At 40.1% G+C, this 23,590-nt stretch overlaps 1 protein-coding gene across 3 annotated transcripts in view; it reads right to left on the bottom strand.

Annotated features, from left to right (window-relative positions):
• SCAPER (S-phase cyclin A associated protein in the ER) overlaps nt 1-23,590 on the bottom strand; it is a 537,506-nt gene that overhangs the window by 88,511 nt on the left and 425,405 nt on the right. For all 3 annotated transcript variants that reach the window (XM_032267297.1, XM_032267296.1, XM_032267298.1), the window contains one exon: nt 15,003-15,235. In XM_032267297.1, the coding sequence (XP_032123188.1) occupies nt 15,003-15,235 (233 nt within the window). The remainder of the gene's footprint in view (nt 1-15,002; nt 15,236-23,590) is intronic.

Genomic DNA, 23,590 nt, shown 5'->3' with positions numbered 1-23,590 from the left:
TAGGGACATGGATGAACCCGGAAACCATCATTCTCAGCAAACTGACAGAAGAGCAGAAGATAAAACACCACATGTTCTCAGTCATAGGTGAGTGCTGAACAATGAGAACACATGGACACAGGGAGGGGAGCACTACACACTGGGGTCAGCTGGGGGGAAATAGGGGAGGGACAGCAGGGGGTGGGGAGTTGGGGAGAGATAGCAAGGGGAGAGATGCCAGACGTAGGTGATGGGGAGGAAGGCAGCAAATCACACTGCCACGTGTGTACCTATGCAACAATCATGCATGTTCTTCATATGTACCCCAAAACCTAAAATACAATAAAATAAACGGCAAAAAAAATAATTAATATTGTTAAAATGGCCTTACTACCCAAAGCAATCTACAGATTCAATGTAATCTCTGTCATAATACCAATGACATTCTTTACAGAAACAAAAAATACTACAATTCAGGGAGAGTCAAAGCAATCCTGAGCAAAAAGAACAAAGCTGAAGGGATCACATTAATTAACTTCAAAATATACCACAAAACTATACTTACCAAAACACCATGATACTGGCATGAAAATAGATACATAGACCAATGCAACAAAATAAACAGTCCAGAAATAAATTCACGCACTGACAACCAACTTATTTTTGGTAAAGGTGCCAAGAATACGCAATAGGGAAATGAGAGTCTCTTCAATAAATCACGCTGGGATAATTGGAATATCTACAAGCAGAAGAATGAGACTAGAGCCCTACTTCTCACCACACATAAAAATCAACCCAAAATAAGTTAAAAATGTAAATGTGAAACCTGAAAGTATGAATGTCCTGGAAGAAAATACAGAGGAACTGTTTCGCAAGATTGAGTAAGGCAAGGATTTTAAAAACAAGATCTCAAAACCACAAATAACACAGCAAAAATAGACAAATGGGATTATATCAACCTAAAAATGCTTTTACACAGTGAAGTTAACTAACAGAGTGAAAAGAAAACCTACAAAATTAGAGAAAATATCTGCAAAGTATACATCTGATCACAGGTTAATATCTAGAATATATACAAAAATAACTCAATAGTAAAAAACAAAATAACCCAATTCAAAAATGGGGAAAGATATTAACAGACTTTTCTCAGAAGACATACAAATGGTCAACAAGTATATGAAAAAATGCTCAACATCATTAATCCTCAAGGAAATGCAAATCAGAATCACAATGAGATACCTGCCCACTCCAGTTAGAATAGTTATTATCAAAAAGACAAAAGAAGATGCTGGGTACAGTTGCACATTCTTGTAATCCTAGCACTTTGGGAGACTGAGGTGGGAGGAATGCTTGAGCCTAGGAGTCCAAGACCAGCCTCGAAAACACAGTGAGACCTTGTCTCTATAAAAAAAATTAAAAATTAGCTGGTGGATCACCTGAGGGCAGGAGTTTGAGACCAGCCTGCCAACATGGTAAAACCCTGTCTCTAGTAAAAATACAAAAATCAGCCAGGTGAGGTGACAGCACCTGTAATCCCAGCTATTTGGGAGGCTGAGGTAGGAGAATTGCTAGAACCCAGGAGGCACAGGTTGCAGTGAGCTGAGATCACACCACCGCACTGCAGCATGGGTGACAATGGCAAAACTCTGTCTCAAAAAAAAAAAAAAAAAAATTAGCTGGGTGTGGCAGTGTGCACCTGTAGTCTCATCTACTTGAGAGGCTAATTTGGGAGGACTGCTTGCCTCTGGGAGCTTGAGGCTGCAGTCAGCCACAATTAAGCCACTGCACTCCAGCCTGGGCAATAGAGTGAGACCCTATCTGAAAAAAACAAAACAAAATAAAAAAGACAAAACAAACATCGATGAAGATGCAGAGAAAAGGAAACACTGAAACACTGTTGCTGGGATTGTAAACTAGTATAGCCAACATGCAGAAAGTATGGAAATAAAACTACGGTATGATCCAGCAATACCACTATTGGTTATAAATCCAAAGAAATGAAATCAGCATGTCAAAGAGGTATCTACACTCCCATGTTTATTGCAGCACTATTTATATAGCCAAGATATGGAGTCAACCTAAGTTTTCTTCAGTGGATTAAAGGATAAAGTATGGTATACTCACATAATGAAATACTATTTAGCCATAAAAAAGAATGAAATATTTCTTTTTCACAACATGGATGGACCTGGAGGCTTGTTACAACATGGATGGACCTGGAGGTTTTTATGTTAAGTGAAATATGCCAGGCACAGAAGGACAAATATTGCATGATCTCACTCAAATGTGGAATCTAAAAAGAGAAGTTCACATTGGTATCACAGAAACTGAGAGTACACCAGTGGTTACCAGAGGCTGAGGAAAGGGTGGGGGAAGAAGGGAGGAGGAAGAAAGGGTAGTCAATGAGTACAAGGTTACAATTAGACAGGAGGAATAAATTCTGGTGTTCTATTGCATAGTAGGGTAACTAAAATTTAATTTAAAAATTTTTAATTTGTAAAGTGTGGTATATTACAAAATAGCTAGAAGAGAGGCTTCTGAATGTTCTCACCACAAATAAACGACAAATGTATGAGGTTATGTACATATTAGCTATCTTGATTAGATCATTATACTACACACACACACACACACACACACACACACATCAAAATGTACTCAGTAAGTCTGTATAGTTAGCGATATGGTTTGGCTGTGTCCCCACCCAAATCTCATCCTGAATTCCCACATACTGTGGGAGGGACCTGGTGGGAGGCAATTGAATCATGGGGGCAGGTCTTTCCCATGCTGTTCTCATGATAGTGAATAAGTCTCATGAGATCCAACGATTTTATAAAGAGGCATTCTCTTGAACAAGTTCTCTCTTTGCCTGCCATCAACCATGTAAGTTGTGACTTGCTCTTCCTTGCCTCCTGCCATGATTGTGAGGCCTCCCCAGTCATGGAGAACTATAAGTCCATTAAACCTCTTTTTCTTTCCAGTCTCGGTTATGTCTTTATCAGCAGTGTGAAAATGCACTAATAAGGTACATTGGTACCAGTAGAGTAGGGCTCTGCTAAAAAGATAACCTAAAAATATTGGAAGCAACTTTGGAACTGGGTAACAAGCAGAGGTTGGAACAGTTTGCAGGGCTCAGAAGAAGACAGGAAAATGTGGGAAAGCTTGCAACTTCTCAGAGACTTATTGAGTGGATTTGACCAAAAATGCTGATAATGACATGGACAATGAAATCCAGGCTGAGCTGGTCTCAGATGGAGATAAGGAAATTGTTGGGAACTGGAGCAAAGGTGATTCTTGCTATGTTTTAGCAAAGAGACTGGTGGTATTTTCCCTTGCCTTAGAGATGTGTGAAACTTTGAACTTGTGGGAGACAATTTAGGATATCTGGCAAAAGAAATTTCTAAGCAGGAAAGCATTCAAGAGGTGACTTGGGTGCTGTTAAAAGCATTCAGTTTTAAAAGGGAAACAGAATATAAAAGGAAAATTTGCAGCCTATGTGATAGGAAAGAAAATCCCATTTTCTGAGGAGATATTCAAGTTGGCTGCAGAAATTCACATAAGTAAAAAGGAACTGAATGTTAATCTGCAAGACAATGGGGAAAATGTCTCCAGGCCATGTCAGAGGTCTTCACAGCAGTCCCTCCCATCGCAGGCCCAGAGATCCAGGAGGAAAAGATGGTTTTGTGGGGCAGGCCCAGGGCCACCCTGTTCTGTGCAGCATAGGGACTTGGTGCCCTGACTTCCAGCCACTCTGGCCATGGCTAAAAGGGGCCAAGATATGGCTTGGGTTGTTGCTTCAGAGGGTAGAAGTCCCAAGGCTTGGCAGCTTCCATGTGGTGTTCAGCCTGCAGGTGCAAGGAAGTCAAGAACTGAAGTTTAAGAACCTCCACCTAGATCTTAGAGGATGTATGGAAATGTCTGGATGAAGTTTGCTGCAAGGGACGGGCTGTCATGGAGAACCTCTGCTAGGGCAGTGTGGAAAGGAAATGTGGGGTCAGAGTCTCCACACAGAGTCCCTACTGGGATACCGCATAGTGGAGCTGCGAGAAGAGGGCCGCTGTCCTCCAGATCCCAGAATGGTGGATCCACTGACAGCTTACACTGCATGCCTGGAAAAACTGCAGACACTCAATGCCAGCCTGTCAAAGCAGCAAGGAGAGGGACTATACCCTGCAAAGCCACATGGGCGGAGCTGCCCGAGATGATGGGAACCCATCAACATGACCTGGATGTGAGACATGGAGTAAAAGGAGATCATTTTGGAGTTTTAAGATCTGACTGCCCTGCTGGATCCTGGACTTGCATGGGGCCTGCAGCAGCTCTGTTTTGGCCAATTTCCCCTATTTGGAATGGGTATATTTATCCAATGTCTATACCCCTACTGTATCTAGGAAGTAACTAATTTGCTTTTGATTTTACAGGCTCATAGGCAGAAGGGACTTGCCTTGTCTCAGATGACGTGTTGGACTATGGAGTTTTGAGTTAATGCTGAAATGAGTTAAGACTTTGGGGAACTGTTGGGAAGGCACAGTTGGTTTGGAAATGTGAGGACATGAGATTTGGGAGGGTCTGGGGCGGAATGATATGGTTTGGCTGCATCCCCACCCAAATCTCATCTTGAATTCCCATGTGCTGTGGGAGGGACCTGGTGGGAGGTAACTGAATCAGGGGGGCAGGTCTTTGCCATGCTGTTCTTGTGATAGTGAATAAATCTCACAAGATATGATGGCTTTACAAAGAGGGGTTCCCCTGCGCAAGCTCTCTCTTTGCTGCTACCATCCATGTAAGACATGAACTTACTCCTCCTTGCATTCTGCCATGATTGTGAGACCTCCCAAGCCATGTGAAATGCACTTTTCTTCTCAGTCTTGGTAGTGTGAAAGCAGACTAATACAGTTACAATGTATCAATTTTAAAAAGTAAAAAGTAAAAGAAATTCAGATGTTTAATAGTAAAATAAAATTAGCTGGATAAGGTGTAAAGGTCTTTTTAAATTTTTGATATGGCCTTCTGCAGCATCTGACACAAAACTGGTATGGCTGACCATACTTTGAATTGAAAAATATTTCCAAGAATGGCTTAGATACAAAAACTTGACTGAATCATGTAAAAGAATAAGAATAAATATTGCAATGATTTCATGTCTCTTAGATATCTTCCCACCTCTCCTATGCCAGATAAGGAGAAGAAAGTGACAGATGTCAGAATCTGCTCCTGCTCTACCTCAGGGATACAGCCAGAGAACAGCTCCAAAGACTGTATTGGAGCCCTTTCTATGCAACTTCACAACTGAAAAAATGCCCGGATTGTAACAGGGAGTGGAGTGAGATTTCTTGTCAGTTTATATTGGGAAGGTGAGGAGGCAAGTATGAAAATGATTAGAAAAAAAAAAAAGCTTTGTTTGCTACACTAGGCTGATGTGAAATATGGTTTGTGGCTCTACACACAGGCATCATCAAGCTAACTAACAATGTGTTATCTGTAAGAAAATAATATTCACCAGCAGTGGGTTCAAATCAGAGGAAAATTGGCATGGGATTTTTTGAAGCAGTATGGTTGTCAATCATCCTTTTTAAGTCACATGAGTTATTTGGTTTGGCAGATTACCACTGCTATTACGACAACTCCTTCCTAAAGGAGGAAGGAGGAAGGTATTAAGGGAAAAATACCTCCTAAAGGAAGGTATTAAAAGAAGGATTTGGTAATTACAATAATATATGTGAAAAGGTATGTATTTTCCCCTGGAAGGCCCACTGGAATTGCAATGAAGCATTTGAATAGGTCTTCCGCTTCATCACAGCTGAGGCATGCAGCTAAGTTGTCTGGATGACAAGAATGCAGGGCTGCTGCATCACAGGTTAGCCCAAGGGAGAATGCAGGGACAGAGTGACATTCGTCAGCAGAGAGGGCTGAGCTCTACAACAACCAAAAGGACATGGGGAATTGAATGGGATCAAGCAACTAAGAGAAAGGCCAGGGAGGGTAAAAGTCAAGTGCTGTAAGATAAATGGTTATGGACCCAAAGGGCCTGGTGATCTCCAGCAATAAATATGCTTGGGGAAAGAGGACAGGCAGATGGAAGGGGTAAGTGAACAAAGCAATCAAGGGTAAGGAAGCTACTGAATGAAATAACTGTTCCCGAGAAAGCACCACAAGAAAGCAGAAGAAATTTATGAACTGCGAAAGAAGCAAATGCAGAGGAGTGCATTCTTGTTCTCCTGTTAACCAACCATAAGCTTCAGAGAGCAACAAATTGCATGGTTTTGGGGAGCCAGAGATCAGTGCAGATCACAGAGGAGGTGCTGATAGGTGGAACAGGTGATTGATTAACACCAGATGAAACTCTGTTGGGAAATAAAAAATTCCAGAGGGTAAATGAGTTTAGATGACAAAGTAGGAATAATTTCCTTGGAGAGAAGGTGACATTAGAAGGAAACAGGGCTGACCTTGAACAGGTGCCAGAAATTGCCACATTTGTGTTGTGAAAGCATACAGGTGTTGGCAGTCCAGCTAGACATGAGTTCCAGTGTTAGATCTCCTACATACTTTTAATCTTATTTATTATATAGTCTTGGGCTAAGTACTTAACTTCTCTGAGCAATTTCCTCACCTACAAAGTTTGAGTTAGAAATCTTACACTTACAGGGCTGCAAAGCGTCTACTATAATACCTTACACTTAGAGTAACCTTCTAGGGTTGCTATACTATACTATAGGTAATCCTGTTAAATGTAAGGTATTGTACTATAATGGGTGCTCTATAAATGGTAGCTATTATTGTTGTTTTAAGTCTGAACTGAATTTATAACCAGAGATAGGGGAATTCTCAAAAATTCCTTCAATTGGAAAATGTTGAATCAAGAAAGTTGCGAAAGCTCTAACAGAACATATTCTAACATCACACACCTAAATGTTAAGAAAGGCCAGGTTCAGTGGCTCACACCTGTAATCCCAGCACTTTAGGAGACTGAGGTGCGCAGGTCACTTGAGGTCAGGAGTTTGAGAACAGCCTGGCAAACATGGTGAAACCTCATCTCTACTAAAAATATAAAAATTATCCAGGCAGGTGGTGGGCGTGCCTGTAATCCCAGCTACTCGGAAGGCTGAGCAGGAGAATCACTTGAACCCAGGAGGCAAAGGTTGCAGTGAGCTGAGACTGTGCTACTCCAGCCTTGGTGACAGGAAACAAAACAAAATAAAACAAAACCAAGAACGACAGCTGAGCTCTAACTACACTGCTTTTCATTAAAAGAGTTTTCTGGCAGTTCCCAGCGAGAACAACGCAGAGGTGAGTGATCCGCATTTCCAAACAAGTTACTACTGTCCACAGACCAGGAGATTCTCAGGATGAAAAGCGCCATGAGTTTCCAGCATGGCTGTTTCAGCCAGTGCAGCGGGTCTCCACATAAAAACTCACACAAATCTGGGCGGCCGTTTCAATTGGCGCCTGGAACACCCGGGAGACAGACCTGCCCATTCAACTGAAAAAAAGGAGGCTGAAACAGGGTGCCAGGTGATCTGGCTCAGCGGGTCCCACCCCCACAAAGACCAGCAATCTGAAACACTCCGGATTCAGAGTTTCGCAGCAAGTGCAGCTGGACCCGGGACAGTCCAGCTCTGTGGGGGGAAGCGCGTCCGCCATTACCGAGGCAGTCCACCACTGCCAAGGCAGTCCGCCACTACCAAGGCAGTCTGCCATTACAGGGGCAGTCCACCACTACTTAGGTGGTCCATCATTACTAAGGCAGTTCTAACTATACCTCTATAAACAAAACTGCAAGGAGGTTCACACAGCAGCTGGGCAGAGCCCACGGCAGCTCAGCAATGCCTCTGCTGGCAGACTGTGACTAGGCTATCTACTTGCTGGGCATGGCAGCTCTGAAAAAAGGCAGCAGTACATCAGGAACTTATAAATAAAGCCCCACCTTCCCAGAACAGAGCATCTGGGAAAAAAGGTGGTTATGAGTTCTGCTGCAGCAGGCTTAACCATACCTGCCCAGAAGCTCTGAACAGAACAATGGAGCTCACAGCTCAGCACTTGAGCTCCTATAAGAGACAGACTGTCTCCTCAAGCAGCTTTCTGACCCCTGTATATCCAAAGAGTCACCTCATAAAGGAGAGCTGAGGCTGACATCTGGCAGGTATCCTTCTGCGACAAAGATAACAGAAGAAGAAACTGGCAGCAACCCTTGTGGGTAACCCCCCATATAGGCACCAAGGAATGAGAGCTAAGCAGAACCCTGGCACAGTTAGGGCTTGAAGAATATTTCACTTTATAGTGTTACTACTCAGCTATTTCCTTTTATATAATCCTTTACATAATCATATATTAGTTTATAGAAATAGGGCTTGAAGAATCCCTTTATATAATCCTCTCTATATAAACACATAATAGTTGATAGTATGAGTTCCTAAAGAATATTTCCCTACATATATACCTATAATAATATCTTAGTTCATAATCGGAAGAATGGCTAGAGTGGACACAGTACAGAGCATGAATTAAAGAATAAGCAGCTTATAATTGGACGAATGCCTAGAGCAGACATAGTGCAGAGCATGATTTAAGGGAAAACAGTTACACCAGGACAAGAATCCATGGTCCAGGCGGCAGGGTTCAGTATCGTAAAGATACCTACTGCATGGCAGGCTTGAGGCAAGAGCCACTTCTCCTGATAAAGGAGTTGTAGGACCTTGCTCCAGTTCTTATGGAAGGCTGCCCTCAGAATGGCAGTCCACCTTGGTGACTGTGAACTTTATCAGCTCTTGCTACTGCGCTGCTTGAAAAACATCTTCCCTTAGAACCCATTGGAAACTGCCAGAAAGTGGTGGTAAACTTGACAGCTGTCACTGCTATGTGACTTAAAGCATCCTCCTATAAATCTTCTTAGAAGACATTTTCCCATAGATAGAAGTATTGCACACTGCACCCTCTACACTGCGCAAGGCCCACCTTCAGGCCTCAGTGACTTAATGGGGGTGGACCCCTTACTGTACACAGCCTTTGCCTTCGTGGGAATGGGTCCCTTGCTGCGCACTGTACACCTCCTGGCCTAGGTGACCTAATGGGGGTGGACCCCATGTTTCATTGCTCATGACCCTATCACTATCCTTAAGGATGATTTCACTCACTGCCCTGCCCCCTAACCTATACACAATAAATACTCATGCTTCTGGACATTCGGGCCTCACCTGACTCTGCTTATAGGTGGCGTGGCCCCCTGAGCCCAGCTGCGTTTTCCTTGTACTTCTGTGTCTTGCCTCTTTATTTCTCGGATCCTGCACCTCAGCACAGCATAAGGCACACCCCCACAACCCTGTGGGGCCCTCAGCCCTACAACCCTTACTGTTCTGCAGCCACCACAGGTGATCCCCAGGCAAGCAGGGTTTGGAGTGGACCTCCAGCAGTCCTACAGCAGAGGGGCCTGACTGTTAGAAGGAAAACTAAGAAACAGAAAGAAATAACTTCATCATCAACAAAAAGGATGTCCACTCAGAGACCCCATCCGAAAGTCACCAACTACAAAGACCACAGGTAGATGAATCCACAAAGATGGGAAGAAACCAGCGCAAAAAGGATGAAAACACCCAAGACCAGAATGCCTCTCCTCCAAGGGATCACAACTCATCACCAGCAAAGGAACAAAGCTGGATGGAGAAAGAGTCTGATGAATTGACAGAAACAGGCGTCAGAAGGTAGGTAATAACAAACTTCTCTGAGCTAAAAGAACATGTTCTAACCCAATGCAAAGAAACGAAGAACGTTGAAAAAAGGTTTGACAAATTGCTAATGAGAATAAATAGCTTGGAGAAGAATATAAATGACTTAATGGAGCTGAAAAACACAACACGAGAACTTCGTGAAGCATACATAAGTTTTTTTTTTCTTTTTTAAATTGCATTTTAGGTTTTGGGGTACATGTGAAGAATATGCAAGATTGTTGCATAGGTACACACATGGCAGTGTGATTTGCTGCCTTCCTCCCCTTCACCTGTATCTGGCATTTCTCCCCATGCTATCTCTCCCCAACTCCCCACCCCCTGCTGTCCCTCCCCTATTTGCCCCCAACAGACCCCAGTGTGTAGTGCTCCCCTCCCTGTGTCCATGTGTTCTCATTGTTCAATACCTGCCTATGAGTGAGAACATGCGGTGTTTGATTTTCTGCTCTTGTGTCAGTTTGCTGAGAATGATGGTTTCCAGGTTCATTCATGTCCCTACAAAGGACACGAACTCATCGTTTTTGGTGGTTGCATAATATTCCATGGTGTATATGTGCCACATTTTCCCTGTCCAGTCTATCATGGATGGGCATTTGGGTTGGTTCCAGGTCTTTGCTATTGGAAACAGTGCTGCAGTGAACATTTGTGTGCATGTGTCCTTACAGTAGAACGATTTATAATCCTTTGGATATATACCCAGTAATGGGATTGCTGGGTCAAATGGAATTTCTATTTCTAGGTCCTTAAGGAATCGCCACACTGTCTTCCACAATGGTTGAACTAATTTACACTCCCACCAACAGTGTAAAAGGCATACACAAGTTTCAATAGCTGAACTGACCAAGCAGAAGAAAGGTTATCAGAGATTGAAGATCAACTCAATGAAATAAAACAAGAAGGCAAGATTAAAGAAAAAAGAGTGAAAAGAAATGAACAAAGCCTCCAAGAAACATGGAAGTATGTGAAAAGACCTAATCTACATTTGATCAGTGTACCTGATATGACGGAGAGAATGAACTCAAGTTGTAAAACACTCTCCAGGATATTATCCAGGAGAACTTCCCCAACCCAGCAAGGTAGGCCAATATTCAAGTCCAGGAAATACAGAGAACACCACAAAGATATTCCTCAAGAAGAGCAATCCCAAGGCACATAATCATCAGGTTTACCAGGGTTGAAATGAAGGAGAAAATGCTAAGGGCAGCCAGAGAGAAAGGTCAGGTTACCCACAAAGGGAAGCCCATCAGACTCACAGCAGATCTGTCAGGTGAAACCCTACAAGCCAGAAGAGAGTGGGGGCCAATATTCAACATCCTTAAAGAAAAGAACTTTCAACCTAGAATTTCATATCCAGCCAAACTAAGCTTTGTAAGTGAAGGAGAAATAAAATCCTTTACAAACAAGCAATTGCTGAGAGATTTCGTCACCACGAGGCCTGCCTTACAAGTGCTACTGAAAGAAACACTAAACATGGAAAGGAACAACCAGTACCAGCCACTCTAAAAACGTACCAAATGGTAAAGAACATTGACACAATGAAGAAACTGTGTCAACTAATGGGCAAAACAACCAGCTAGCATCAAAATGGCAGGATCGAATTCACACATAATATTAATCTTAAATGTAAATGCGCTAAATGTCCCAATCAAAAGTCACAGACTGGCAAATTGGATAAAAAGTCAAAACCTGTCGGTGTGCTGTATCCAGGAAACCCATCTCACATGAAAGGACACACACAGGCTCAAAATAAAGGGATGAAGGAAGATTTACCAAGCAAATGGAGAGCAAAAAAAAGCAAGAGTTGCAATCCTAGTCTCTGATAAAATAGACTTTAAACCAACAAAGATCAAAAGACACAAAGAAGGATATTACATAACGGTAAAAGGATCAATGCAACAAGAAGAGCTAATGATCCTAAATATATACATACCCAATAAAGGAGCACTCAGATATATAAAACAAGTTCTTAATGACCTACAAAGAGACTCAGACTCCCATACAATAATAGTGGGAGTCTTTAACACTCCACCATCAATATTAGATAGATAACGAGACAGAAAATTAGCAAGGATATCCAGGACATGAACACAGATCTGGACCAGGCAAACCTGATAGACATTTACAGAACTCTCCAACCAAATCCACAGAATATACATTCTTCTCAGCACCACATCACACCTATTCTAAAAGTGACCACAAATTGGAAGTAAATCACTCCTCAGCAAATCCAAAAGAAAGGAAATCATAAAAAACTGTCTCTCAGATCACAGTGCAATCAAATAAGAACTTGGGATTAAGAAACTCACTCAGAACCGCACAGCTTCATGGAAACTAAACAACTGGCTCTTGACTGTTGACTAGATATACAATGAAATGAAGGCAGAAATAAAGATGTTCTTCAAAACCAACGAGAACAAAGACACAACATACAAGAATCTCTGGGACACATTTAAAGCAGTGTCTAGAGGAAAATTTATAGCAATAAATGACCATTTGAGAAGCAAGGAAAGATCTAAAATCGACACCCTATAATCAAAATTGAAAGAGCTAGAGGAGCAAGACCAAAAAAACTCAAAAGCTTGCAGAAGACAAGACATAACTAAGATCAGAGCAGAACTGAGGGAGATAAAGACACAAAAATCCTTCAGAAAATCAATAAATCCAGGAGGTGGTTTTTTGAAAAGATCAACAAAATAGACGGCTAGCCAGATTAATAAAAAAGAAAAGAGAGAAGAATTAAATAGATGCAATAAAATACAATAAAGGGGATATCACCACTGATTCCACAGAAATACAAACCACCGTCAGAGATTACTACAAACAACTCTATGCACAGAAACCAGTAAACCTGGAAGAAATGGATAAATTCCTGGACACTTGCACTCTCCCAAGTCTAAACCAGGAAGAAGTTGAAACTCTGAATAGACAAGTAACAAGGTCTGAAGTTGAGGCAGCAATTAATAGTGTACCAACCAAAAAAAGCCCACGTCCAGATGGGTTCACAGCCTAATTCTACCAGACATACAAGCTGGTACCACTCCTTCTGAAACTCTTTCAAACAATCCAAAAAGAGGGAATCCTTCCCAAATCATTTTATGAGACCAACATCATCCTGATACCAAAACCCAGCACAGGTTCAACAAGAAAAGAAAACTTCAGGCCAATATCCATGATGAACATAGATGCAAAAATCTTCAATAAAATATGGGCAAACCGATTGTAACAGCACATCAAAAAGCTTATCCAACATGATCAAGTAGGCTTCATCCTGGGGATGCAAGGCTGGTTCAACATATGTAAGTCTATAAACGTAATTCACCACATAAACAGAACCAAAGACTAAAACCACATGATTATCTCAATAGATGCAGAGAAGGCCTTCAACAAAATTCAACAATGCTTTATGCTAAAACATCTCAATAAAATCGGTATTGAAGGAATGAATCTCAAAATAATAACAGCTATTTATGACAAACCCACAGCCAATATCATACTGAATGGGCAAAAACTAGAAGCATTCCCTTTGAAATCTGGCACTAGACAAGGATGCCTTCTCTCACCACTCCTATTCAATATACTATTGGAAGTTCTAGCCAGAGCAATTAGGAAAGAAATAGAAATAAGGGGTATTCAATTAGGAAAGGAGGAAGTCAAATTGTCTCTATTTACAGACGACATGATTGTATATTTAGAAGATTCCATCGTCTCAGTCCAAAATCTCCTGAAACTGACAAGCAACTTCAGCAAAGTCTCAGGATACAAAATCAATGTGCAGAAATCACAAGCATTCCTATACACCAATAGCAGACAAACAGAGAGCCAAATCAAGAACAAACTGCCATTCACAATTGCTACAAAGAGAATAAAATACCTAGAAATACAACTAACAAAGGATATGAAGAACCTCTTCAAGAAGGACTACAAACCACTGCTCAGGGAAATAAGAGAGGACAAAAACAGATTGAAAAACATTCCATGCTCATGGTTAGGAAGAATCAATATTGTGAAAATGGCCATGCTGCCCAAAGTAATTTATAGATTCAATGTTATCCCCATCAAGCTCCCTAAGACCCTCTTCACAGAACTGGAAAAAACCACCTTAAACTTCATGTTGAACCAAAAGAGAGCCCACATAGCCAAGTCAATTCTAAGCAAAAAGAACAAAGCTGGAGGCATCATGCTACCTGACTTCAAACTATACTACAAGGCTACAGTAATCAAAACAGCATGGTACTGCTACGAAAACAGAGATATAGACCAATGGAATAGAATAGAGGCCTTGGAGGCAACGCTGCCCATCTACAACCATCTGATTTTTGACAAACCAGACAAAAACAAGCAATGGGGAAGTTCCATTTGACCCAGCAATCCCATTACTGGGTATATACCCACAGGATTATACATGGTTCTACTATAAAGACACATGCACAAGTATGTTCATCGCGGCACTGTTTACAATAGGAAAGACCTGGAACCAACCCAAATGCCCACTGATGACAGACTGGACAAGGAGAATGTGGCACATATACACCATGGAATACTATGCAGCCATACAAAATGATGAGTTCATGTCCTTTGCAGGGACATGGATGAATCTGGAAACCATCATTCTCAGCAAACTGACACAAGAACAAAAAATCAAACACTGCATGTTCTCACTCATAGGCAGGTGTTGAACAATGAGAACACATAGACACAGGGAGAGGAGCATCACACACTGGGGTCTGTTACAGGGAAATAGGGGAGGGACCACAGGGGGTAGGGAGGTTGGGGAGGGATAACATGGGGAGAAATGCCAGATATAGGTGACAGGGGGGATGGAGGCAACAAACCACACTGCCGTGTATGTACCTATGCAACAATCCTGCATGTTCTGCACATGTACCCCAGAACCTAAACTGCAATAAAATATATATATTTAAAAAAAAGAATTTTCTTTCTCTCTACAAAACTGCCTTAAAAAATCCATTGTGCTCTTCTGTGTTTTTCAAATTGTGTTTATCATTGAGTATGTATTCCTTTTATAATTAGGAAAAAGACTTATGTTTAAAAAGTGGGGGGGAGAGAGACAGACACACTGTCTGCTACTGCAAAAGAGCCTGAACATCTGAAGTAAAGTATTAATAGCAGCAATGGAGTGAGGTGATAATCTGAGAAATATTTACAAGGTATTCTTGGTATTCTCTACCAGAAATTTATGAATGGCATTGTGAGAACCACTGCCATGACATGGGCCTTGAGATTTACATTAATATAGTTATTTTTAAACAAAGAACAACGTTTAAAAAAAAGTCGGAATTTTACCTGATAAGGTCCTGAACTCGACTGTTAAAAGCATCGCCTTGTGAGGGTTTGTTTTTCACTTCCTGTGTTGGTGTTTTTGGTGAAGCTGGCTGGTGGTTTCCATCTGGTCGATTGGCAATCAGGCAGCCCAAAACCACAGCACCAGCTTTGAGAAGTCCAGTTGTCAAGCCTTCAAAAACTTGTTTATTTGTATTTCTTCCCAAAATAGTATTATTTTCATCTGGAACATAAACCTAGATGAAAAAAAAGTACAGTAAATATGTTTCAATAAAACCATCAAAAATGGTCAAAGATGGTTTAGAATATTTCTGTAATCATAAGTAATGCTGACAATCTAAAATGTTCAAGAGTGTTGGCTCTAAAGTCAGACTGCAAGTTCAAATCTGAATTTTCCCCTCACTACCTGGTGTCCCTGAATACGGTTACTATTTCAAAATTCCAACTTCTCATCTATGAAACAAGGATAATGAGAGTACCTGTATCATAAAATTTTTGTGATTATTAAATAAGCTAATAAATATAAAGGGCTTAGAACATACACAGGCACATAGTAAGTATTCAATAAATACTTATTTAATTGAATAAATTATATTAAAAATTTAAATGAACTCAGAAAACAAACCAATTGATAAAATGACAGCACTATTTCTTACTACAATGAATTAAAAAAAAAACAACTAACCTGAGTTCCTCTATCAGGATGAAATGTGCATTTCCTACTACTAAATGGCAAAATAGTTCTTTTCGTAGCACACAATGTCACACTCAGCTTTGTGTATAGTTTACAAGAAGTAACATGGTTGTTAAATGCTGGAGCTTGGACCCTGCCTCTGCAGTATATGATCTCAGACAAGTTCCTTACTTTCTGTATCTCCCTAGCTTCCAAGACAACTCTGAAGTTCAATGAAGAAGATGAATGGGAAAATATTTGGTAAAATATTCAATTCCACAAATGTACTTAGTGACAACCAGCCTTTGCCTCATTTTCACCATTTATCTGTACCAGTTCTACCAAAGATACAGGAATAAATGATCACTTGGATCCAAAAGGGGGATCTTTAGAAAAAACAAGCAACTTATTGGCCAGAACTAGTCACACTGTCCACCCAACCAGAAGGGAGCCAGGAAATGACATCCTATCATGTACTTGGGAAGAGCAAAAGAATCAGAACATCTGGTACACAGGACTATTGACTGCATAATAATAGTTTTTTCTATTATGACTGTGCAAATATTCACAGCCAATCTACTTAATGATATTTACCCTTCTGTCCAAAATTTTTGGTTTCACTGAGATAACCATTTTTCCCAATATGTTGAATTTCCTGTTTATGTATCACTACTTCATTGTTTTTCTTTCTAGTCAAAATGAAATTTCTTAAGTTCATGTACATCAGGGATTGCTGATTCTTTTTCTTTGCCCTGAAACCTGCCACCCTCCTTCTCTAATCTAGACTGGTTGCTCTCTAGGCCTACTACACAGCTCTAGATTAGATGCTCTTATTTCTTGGATCTCATGTCTTCCTTTTCTTTCCATATAATTTTCTCATTTTGGTGTAGGATCTATTCTAGCAACTTCCTAAGAGTGCATACCCTGCAGAAACTTTGAAACTCCAGAAACTTAGAATCTTCTTATGGCTAATTTCCTGTGCCTTGGTATAGATCTTCTTTTATTTATTGTGTGAAAACTCAGTGGTCTTTTTAACTTGAAAGTTTTGTTTCATTTCTGGGAAAATTTCTTGCATTATATCTTTGCTAATTTCCTCCCATTCATTTTTGGTTAGATTTTTTGTTTTGTTTTATTGTTTTGGAGACAGAATCTCACTCTCTTGCCCAGGTTGGAGTGCAGTGGTGCGATCTCAGCTTTCTGCAATCTCTGCCTCCCTGTGTCAAGCGATTCTCCTGCCTCAGCCTCCTGAGCAGCTGAAATTACAGGTGTGTACCACTACACCTGGCTAATTTTTGTATTTTTAGTAGAGACAGGGTTTCAGCATACTGGCCAGGCTAGTCTCGAAATCCCGGCTTCAGGTGATCTGCCCACCTTGCCCTCCCCAAGTGCTGAGATTGCAGGTGTGAGCCACTATGCCCGGCCTCCTGATGGATTTTGAACCTGGACTGAGCTTCTAATTTTGAAAAATTTTTTTCTTGCTTTTCATGTTTTTGTGTTTTTTTTTCCCTACTTTGGAGACTTTCTTATTTTCTGGTCCTACTAGTTTTTTGTTTCATTAATTATATTTTAAAATTTCAAGAGCTCTTTTTGGCTCTCTGCATGTTTTGGTAGTATCTTGTTTTTTATTTCATGGATTCAGTATCTTCTCATTTTTGTGAAATTATACTTTTTGAAAGATTTTCTTTTGTTTCTTACATGGTCTCTGTTTTTTTGTTTTTTTTTTTAATGTGTTTCAGGTTGGAGGCTTTCCTCAAGTATGTCATTATCTTGGGCTTTTTGTTCATGTTTATGATTGATGAACGAATATATCAGTGTATCACAATCTGGATCTAATCAATCAGAAGCTGAATATAAACTTCTGTGTGAGCGGTTTCAATTTGGGTGATTAGGTTGAGATCACACTTTTCCACTGGGGGATCCCAGCTCTCAATATTTGTAAGTCTATTCTCCTGGTACAGTTAATTTCACTATATAGAAGGAAACCTTATATACTCCACAAACCTGAAGTATGTAACATGGTGCCCAATTTCAGAGGTTCACTGGAGAAGAGGGCTCAGTGTCTCACTGTTGTGAGAAGAGGTTTTCACTAAATCACTGTGTTTTTGTATGGCTGTGCCTGGTGTTCACATGTTCTGTGTAACTTTGATTGAAACTAGTGTCTTCTCTGAGGGTTGGGCAGGGGCAGCCACTTGGCTAGACATACAGTAGATGGGCTCTAAGGCATGCAGGGCACCTAAACTGCCTTTTATTTAGACTTTCAACCAGTTCTTCTCTTTGCAGTCCCACTTGCACCCTCGTTTTCTGAGATAGCCACTAACTTGAATTCTCGGGCCCTGCTGGGATTCTGTGGCACAAATTTCCTTCTGGTGTTTTGCTAGTTTAGGCAACTGTCTTTCAATCATGTGCTTTCCAGACTGAAACATATAGACATTTGCTTTCCTTTCTTTCCTGTGCTCTTTGCGGGTTCATGACTTTCATTTATTTACTAGAATATTAATGGGGTCTCTCATCAGAGAGAAGGTAATTTATGTGTTAAACTGGATACATTCTAAAATTAACTCAAATCCTCTAAAATACAACTTTCTTTTTCTTTTACACGCCACAGAAAGAATATGAGTAATACATTTCTAGGTAATGTCAGTGTTCTTGATTCATCACCAATTTTCATATTTCTTTTTTTCCAACAATCTTGTACTGTTTTTTTATCATGAAGTATTTCAAATAAAACACTATATGTGTTGTGCTTAGAAATCTTTCATTTATCTGGAAGCTTTTTTATCCAGTAATTGGATCTTTTAAAAATACAGCTGAGAGTCAACAGGAAATTAAAGACTCCTGAGATACTAAAATTGATGTCATTTATTTAATCGCTTGCTCATCTAACATTTGAGTACCTAACACTTACATAACCAAGGGAGCAGAGTGATGCTTTCATCCAGACCATAAAGACTCTTAATTTTACAAAACTGTAACCAGCTATGGTTTCTTGGTTTATAGAAAGAGAAGGAATAATATAAAAGAGAAAAATGGTGACCATTTTACAGGCAGGCAGTAGCAAAATGTGACACTAGTTTTGGAAGCAAGACAGATACAATAATGCAAAAGCATTGTGATCTGGGGACAGTTAGACTCAATCATCTTTACTTCCCATGAAATTAGGATTTACTAATTTCATGGTGTTAACTGCTAATTCTTAAAATCAGTGTTAACTGTTAATTTTCAAAGTAATACCCTTAAGAGGTCAAGAAAAGGTTAAAATAGGAGCCACACTTATGGGGGTTGTGGGGAGGGGGGAGAATGAAAACTAGTGTTTACTAGAGTTTTCTACCACGCCAGGTTCTCAATCATTTTCCTTATATTATCTCATTTAATTTTTACAGACTAGGAATCAAAGTTCAGAGACATCAAGCAACGTGTCCAAGTTGTTAATGGAAGAGTTGGGACTTGAACCCAATCTGCTAAGATTCTTTCCCTTACTCTACAGTGACTCCCTCCCATTGGGCGTCTCTTTTACTGAGGGTTGTGGAGAAGCTGTGTCTCTCGTGGAGGATGTGAAAATGGGTCACGGCTAAAATACTGCCTTACTGATGTCTCTTCCATTAAAAAACTAGGGGTTCCACAGGAGCTTCCCTCTTGGCCAAAAGATTAAGAATATATTTAAGGGCTCTTGGGATAATTCTGGGTGAAATATATTAATCTCATTATTCAGAAACTGTAAATGTGGTTTGGAGACCAAATGTTACCTCCTCATCTGCCCCAAGAAAATTAGCTCAATGTAAAGGAAATCAGAAAAATATTTTTACATTATTCTTATATTCTCTGCCTGTGGCTGACTGACAACTTTTGATTTTCTGTCTTACTAGGGGCTATGTGCCTGACTTTATAAACACCATTTTGTCAGTTGCTCATAAAGTAAACACAAATGAAAAAAACTTCTGTAACAATCTAGCAGTTACACAAAGAATCCTTGTGGCCCCGCAGGAGGCAAATCTCCCTTTGTCAGGCTTGCTGGGCCAGATCCTAGGGTCTCAGGCCCAGGTCTAAAGGCCTTTACTCTGTGGAACAGTCCTGCTTTCTTACATGATCTCCTATTTCCCAACAGTCTCAATGAGCCTCGTATCCAGTTCAAGCACCTCATCAAATTTTTTCATAGAAAATTTCATTTTTTCATTTAGATTGGCTTTTTCATTGTTAAAAATAGTGTTTTTTGCTTGCAACCTTTGGTAACATAGTTTTTGGTCTGTCTCAGAGGACATTTTATTCAAATGGTCCCAGAAATTCTCCTTGTCCCTTTGTATAGACTTTTCTTTTGCGGGGTTTATTTTACAGCAATGTTTTAATAGAAAACCAATGCTTCATCTAGAAAAGAATTTCAAAATTTCCAGAATTAAGGTAAGAAGGGCTTATCTTCAGTGAGACAAAATGAATTTTTTTTTTTTTAAAGATAGAGTCTTGCTCTGTCATCCAGGCTGGAGTGCAGTGGTGCGATCTCAGCTCACTGTATTCTCTCCCTTCCCAGTTCAAGCAGTTCTCATGCCTCAGCCTCCCAAGAAGTGGGATTCCAGGTGTGTGCCGGCAGGCCTGGCTAGTTTTTGTATTTTAGTAGAGATGGGGTTTCATTATGTTTGCCAGGCTGGTCTCGAACTCCTGGCATCAAACAATCCACTCACTTCAGCCTCCCAAACACCTTTTAGTCTTAAAAACGAGATTTGGCAAAAAGAAACTCTAAGGAGAAGGTATCTATACTGTAAATGATATTTTATTCAAAGTAATATACTGCACTGCTGTCTTTCATCTAGCTGGGTATCACTGTTACTTGCCAGAGGTAAAATAGCTCACTTGTGAGCAGACTGCTCTTTTAGGACACCTTTAATACATGAAATACACATGAAATACACACTTATGTGAGTTCTGATATCTGCTTATAGAGAGTACTTGAGTTTGAACTTCCCCAGCACAGCTGCTGGGCCAAGGGCCTGTCCTTTGGGCAAGGTGTGCAAGCAGTCTCCTCCCTTCCCCCACTCTGCTCTATTACACACCTGATTTACCTGAGTCGGGAACACATTCCATCCTAGGGTGGGTGGTCTGTGGAGCGCAGGGGAAGGTTACCTTCCCAGCATGCAGCAGTGCTTGTAACTACCACCTGCTGGTATGTATCAAGCCTGGCCTGGGAAAAGAGAGCTATGTAGCTTTTGGTCCTTCTGAACCCGTCACCCCTCAGGCAGAAATCTAAAACCAAGCTTTCTATTCAAATGGATGAAAGAGATTTCCTTCAGAACATTTCTTTAGAATACACTAGAGTGGTCATTATCTTACTCTTATAATAGCAGTTTATTATACAGTGATTTCATAATCTTATTACAAAATTTTCCCTTCCTCTCAAAAGATATTTGACCTTTTAAAAATTTATTGATATTTCATATGGTTTAAGATAGCGAAAAAATCTTAGAATGAAATCTTTTCATTTTATCTTTGGGGAAACCAAAATCCAGAGGAGAAAGAGACTTCCTTGAGGATGCAGAAATCATCATGGCTGGAATAAATACTGGTACTGATTCTCTAAACTTACTCCAAAATGAAACTCAACGTTTATAGGACCAAGCCCTGAATCAAAATGTTTTCAGCAAAGTTAAATTAAAAGTCATTATCACTTTTAAAAGCCAAGTATGTATTCTTTTTCCCATTGCCAAAGTGGTTTCAAATACTTTCAACGTTCTTGTTTGCAATATAGAAAGATGCTTTCATTAGTAATATAAATCTGCTGTTCTGTAATGTGATTCCATGAAAGAGAAAATTAAGTTAATTACTGGTAATTCTGTACAACTAATTTTTAGTGTTCTGAAGATACGTTTACATATTTTCATGCTGTGCAGTGTATACAGAATGGTCAGAATATGAATTAGGTTCACTGAGAACCAATAAGAGATTGTTTAGAAAACTGTCACAACAGTGTCAGAGTACAGAAAAAAAAGAAGGCAAAAAATGTGGAAGGGCTCCAGCAGCAGACAGAACGTCTTACACTGTTGGCCTCATTTCTTATACCAAACAGTCATTAAGCATGCAACAGCCTTTTTGCTGCTGCTATTTCTAAAACATGTATGCCCGTGTTATCTTCTGCCTAAAACAGAACTGATAAAAGACAGGTATTTACCTCAACGATTTACTTGGCTTCAAAATATAAAAGGAAATTACACAGGGATGGCCAGTAGTTTTACGCTATTATCTTTTAAAATTATTCCCCTTTTTTTTATGCCACAAAGAACGTTACGACAATCTTAAAGAAGACATTGCAATTATTCCTAAATATTGTTACCCTTCCTAACGTATTTATGCCTTTGAGCCTAGAGTTTATACAGCCAATATCGTAACAAAATAAAATGTCAGCAAACTTTATAGAGTGTCTGCCTCAGTGGTCATGATGCTTGCAAAACTCTTTGGTACACATGTTGAATCATATACTTCCTCTGCTCAGCGCATCCCCTGGTATCTCACTTCCTGCAGACTAAACGTTCCAAACCTCATGATGCCCAAGGAAGTGCTTCTGATCTATCTTCTACCTCCATTACCTCTCCAAGTTAATATGCTAAGTCAGTCTGTCTCTTGCTCTCATTCTGATGTTTCCTCTGCTGGAATACCCTTCCCCAGGTAACCTCATGATTAATTTCTCCACTTCCTCTAGGTCTCTGCTCAAATGTCATCTTATCCATAAGCTGTGCCAGAGTATCTTATTTAAAGTAACATTTCTCTCCCCAGACCTACCTTCCCTTTCTTGCTTACTCAACTTTATTTTTCTTCAGTGCAATAGTTACCTCCTGACATATTGTACATTATTTCCTCTCTCTCTCTCAATCAGAATATAAGCTCCATGAGGGCAAGACTTTGTCTTGATCACTGCTACAATCCCAGTGCCTAGAACAACATCAGACATGTAAGAGGTGTTCAATAAATATTTATTAAATGCATGAGTAGACACTGATTTTCACTAAATTTCAACATGAATTCTGCTAACACTGAAAATTCACTAAAAAATTCACCAAACCAATAATTGTGAGATTTAGAAGGCCCAGGTTAAAGATAAAACCAGCATTAAAAATACAAATATATAATATTTAGTCATCCTGGGCACAGTTGTAAAGTGAATTAAAGGACAAAAGGAATTTTACATGCAACCCCCTTCTCTGTGTAATAGCCTATGTGTTCACCTCTTACTCTTCTTTCAGTTACTGTAGTCTATGAAATGCATCTTTTCTTTTCCCCACCCCCCAAAATAAGTTGTGTGCCTCACTGGAATTCCCAAACACCTTGTACAGGCTGTGCTTTAGTGCAGCACTCACTGCACTACATTTTAAATGTCTCTTACTGGTTTTTCCTACTAGACCGGGAGCTGCAATTTGTCTTTGTAGTTCCAGTGCCTAAATATTTGTCCAATGAAAGAATGAGTAGGTTTCAGAGGCATTTATAAAGCAGCTTTGGTGTGTCGGAAGCACTGTCCCGGGAGACCCGAGTCTCTCTCATTCTGTCTCAGCCACTACCATCCGCATGACTTGTGTGTACCTAGCTACTTATGTATAAAATGAGGCATTCATCCTTACCTAATATTTATTGACAGCTCACTGTAAGATAGCAAGCTAGGTCCCTTTATATATATATGTATCTCATTAAATGTTTATAGCTACCCTCTAGGGTATCTATTATTATGCCCATTATGCAAACGAGAAAACAGAGGCTCAGAAAGGCTAAGCAACTTATACAAGATCTTGAAGTCAGCAAATAATGGAGTAGTTTCTCAAATTCAACACATCTGATTCCATGTTAGGTGAAATACCCTAACACCATTGTATCTTTTCTGGTATAAGGATGGACTTGTTAATCTCGGAGACCTCTTTTAAGCTCAGATTCTATGATTCTGCATGTCTTT

This window comes from Sapajus apella, unplaced genomic scaffold, assembly GCF_009761245.1.
Source record: "Sapajus apella isolate SASKATOON/1434 unplaced genomic scaffold, GSC_monkey_1.0 scaffold168, whole genome shotgun sequence".
NCBI classification, from domain to species: domain Eukaryota; kingdom Metazoa; phylum Chordata; class Mammalia; order Primates; family Cebidae; genus Sapajus; species Sapajus apella.
Note: the sequence above shows the minus strand (reverse complement) of the source record. Positions and strands in the feature narration are given on the sequence as shown.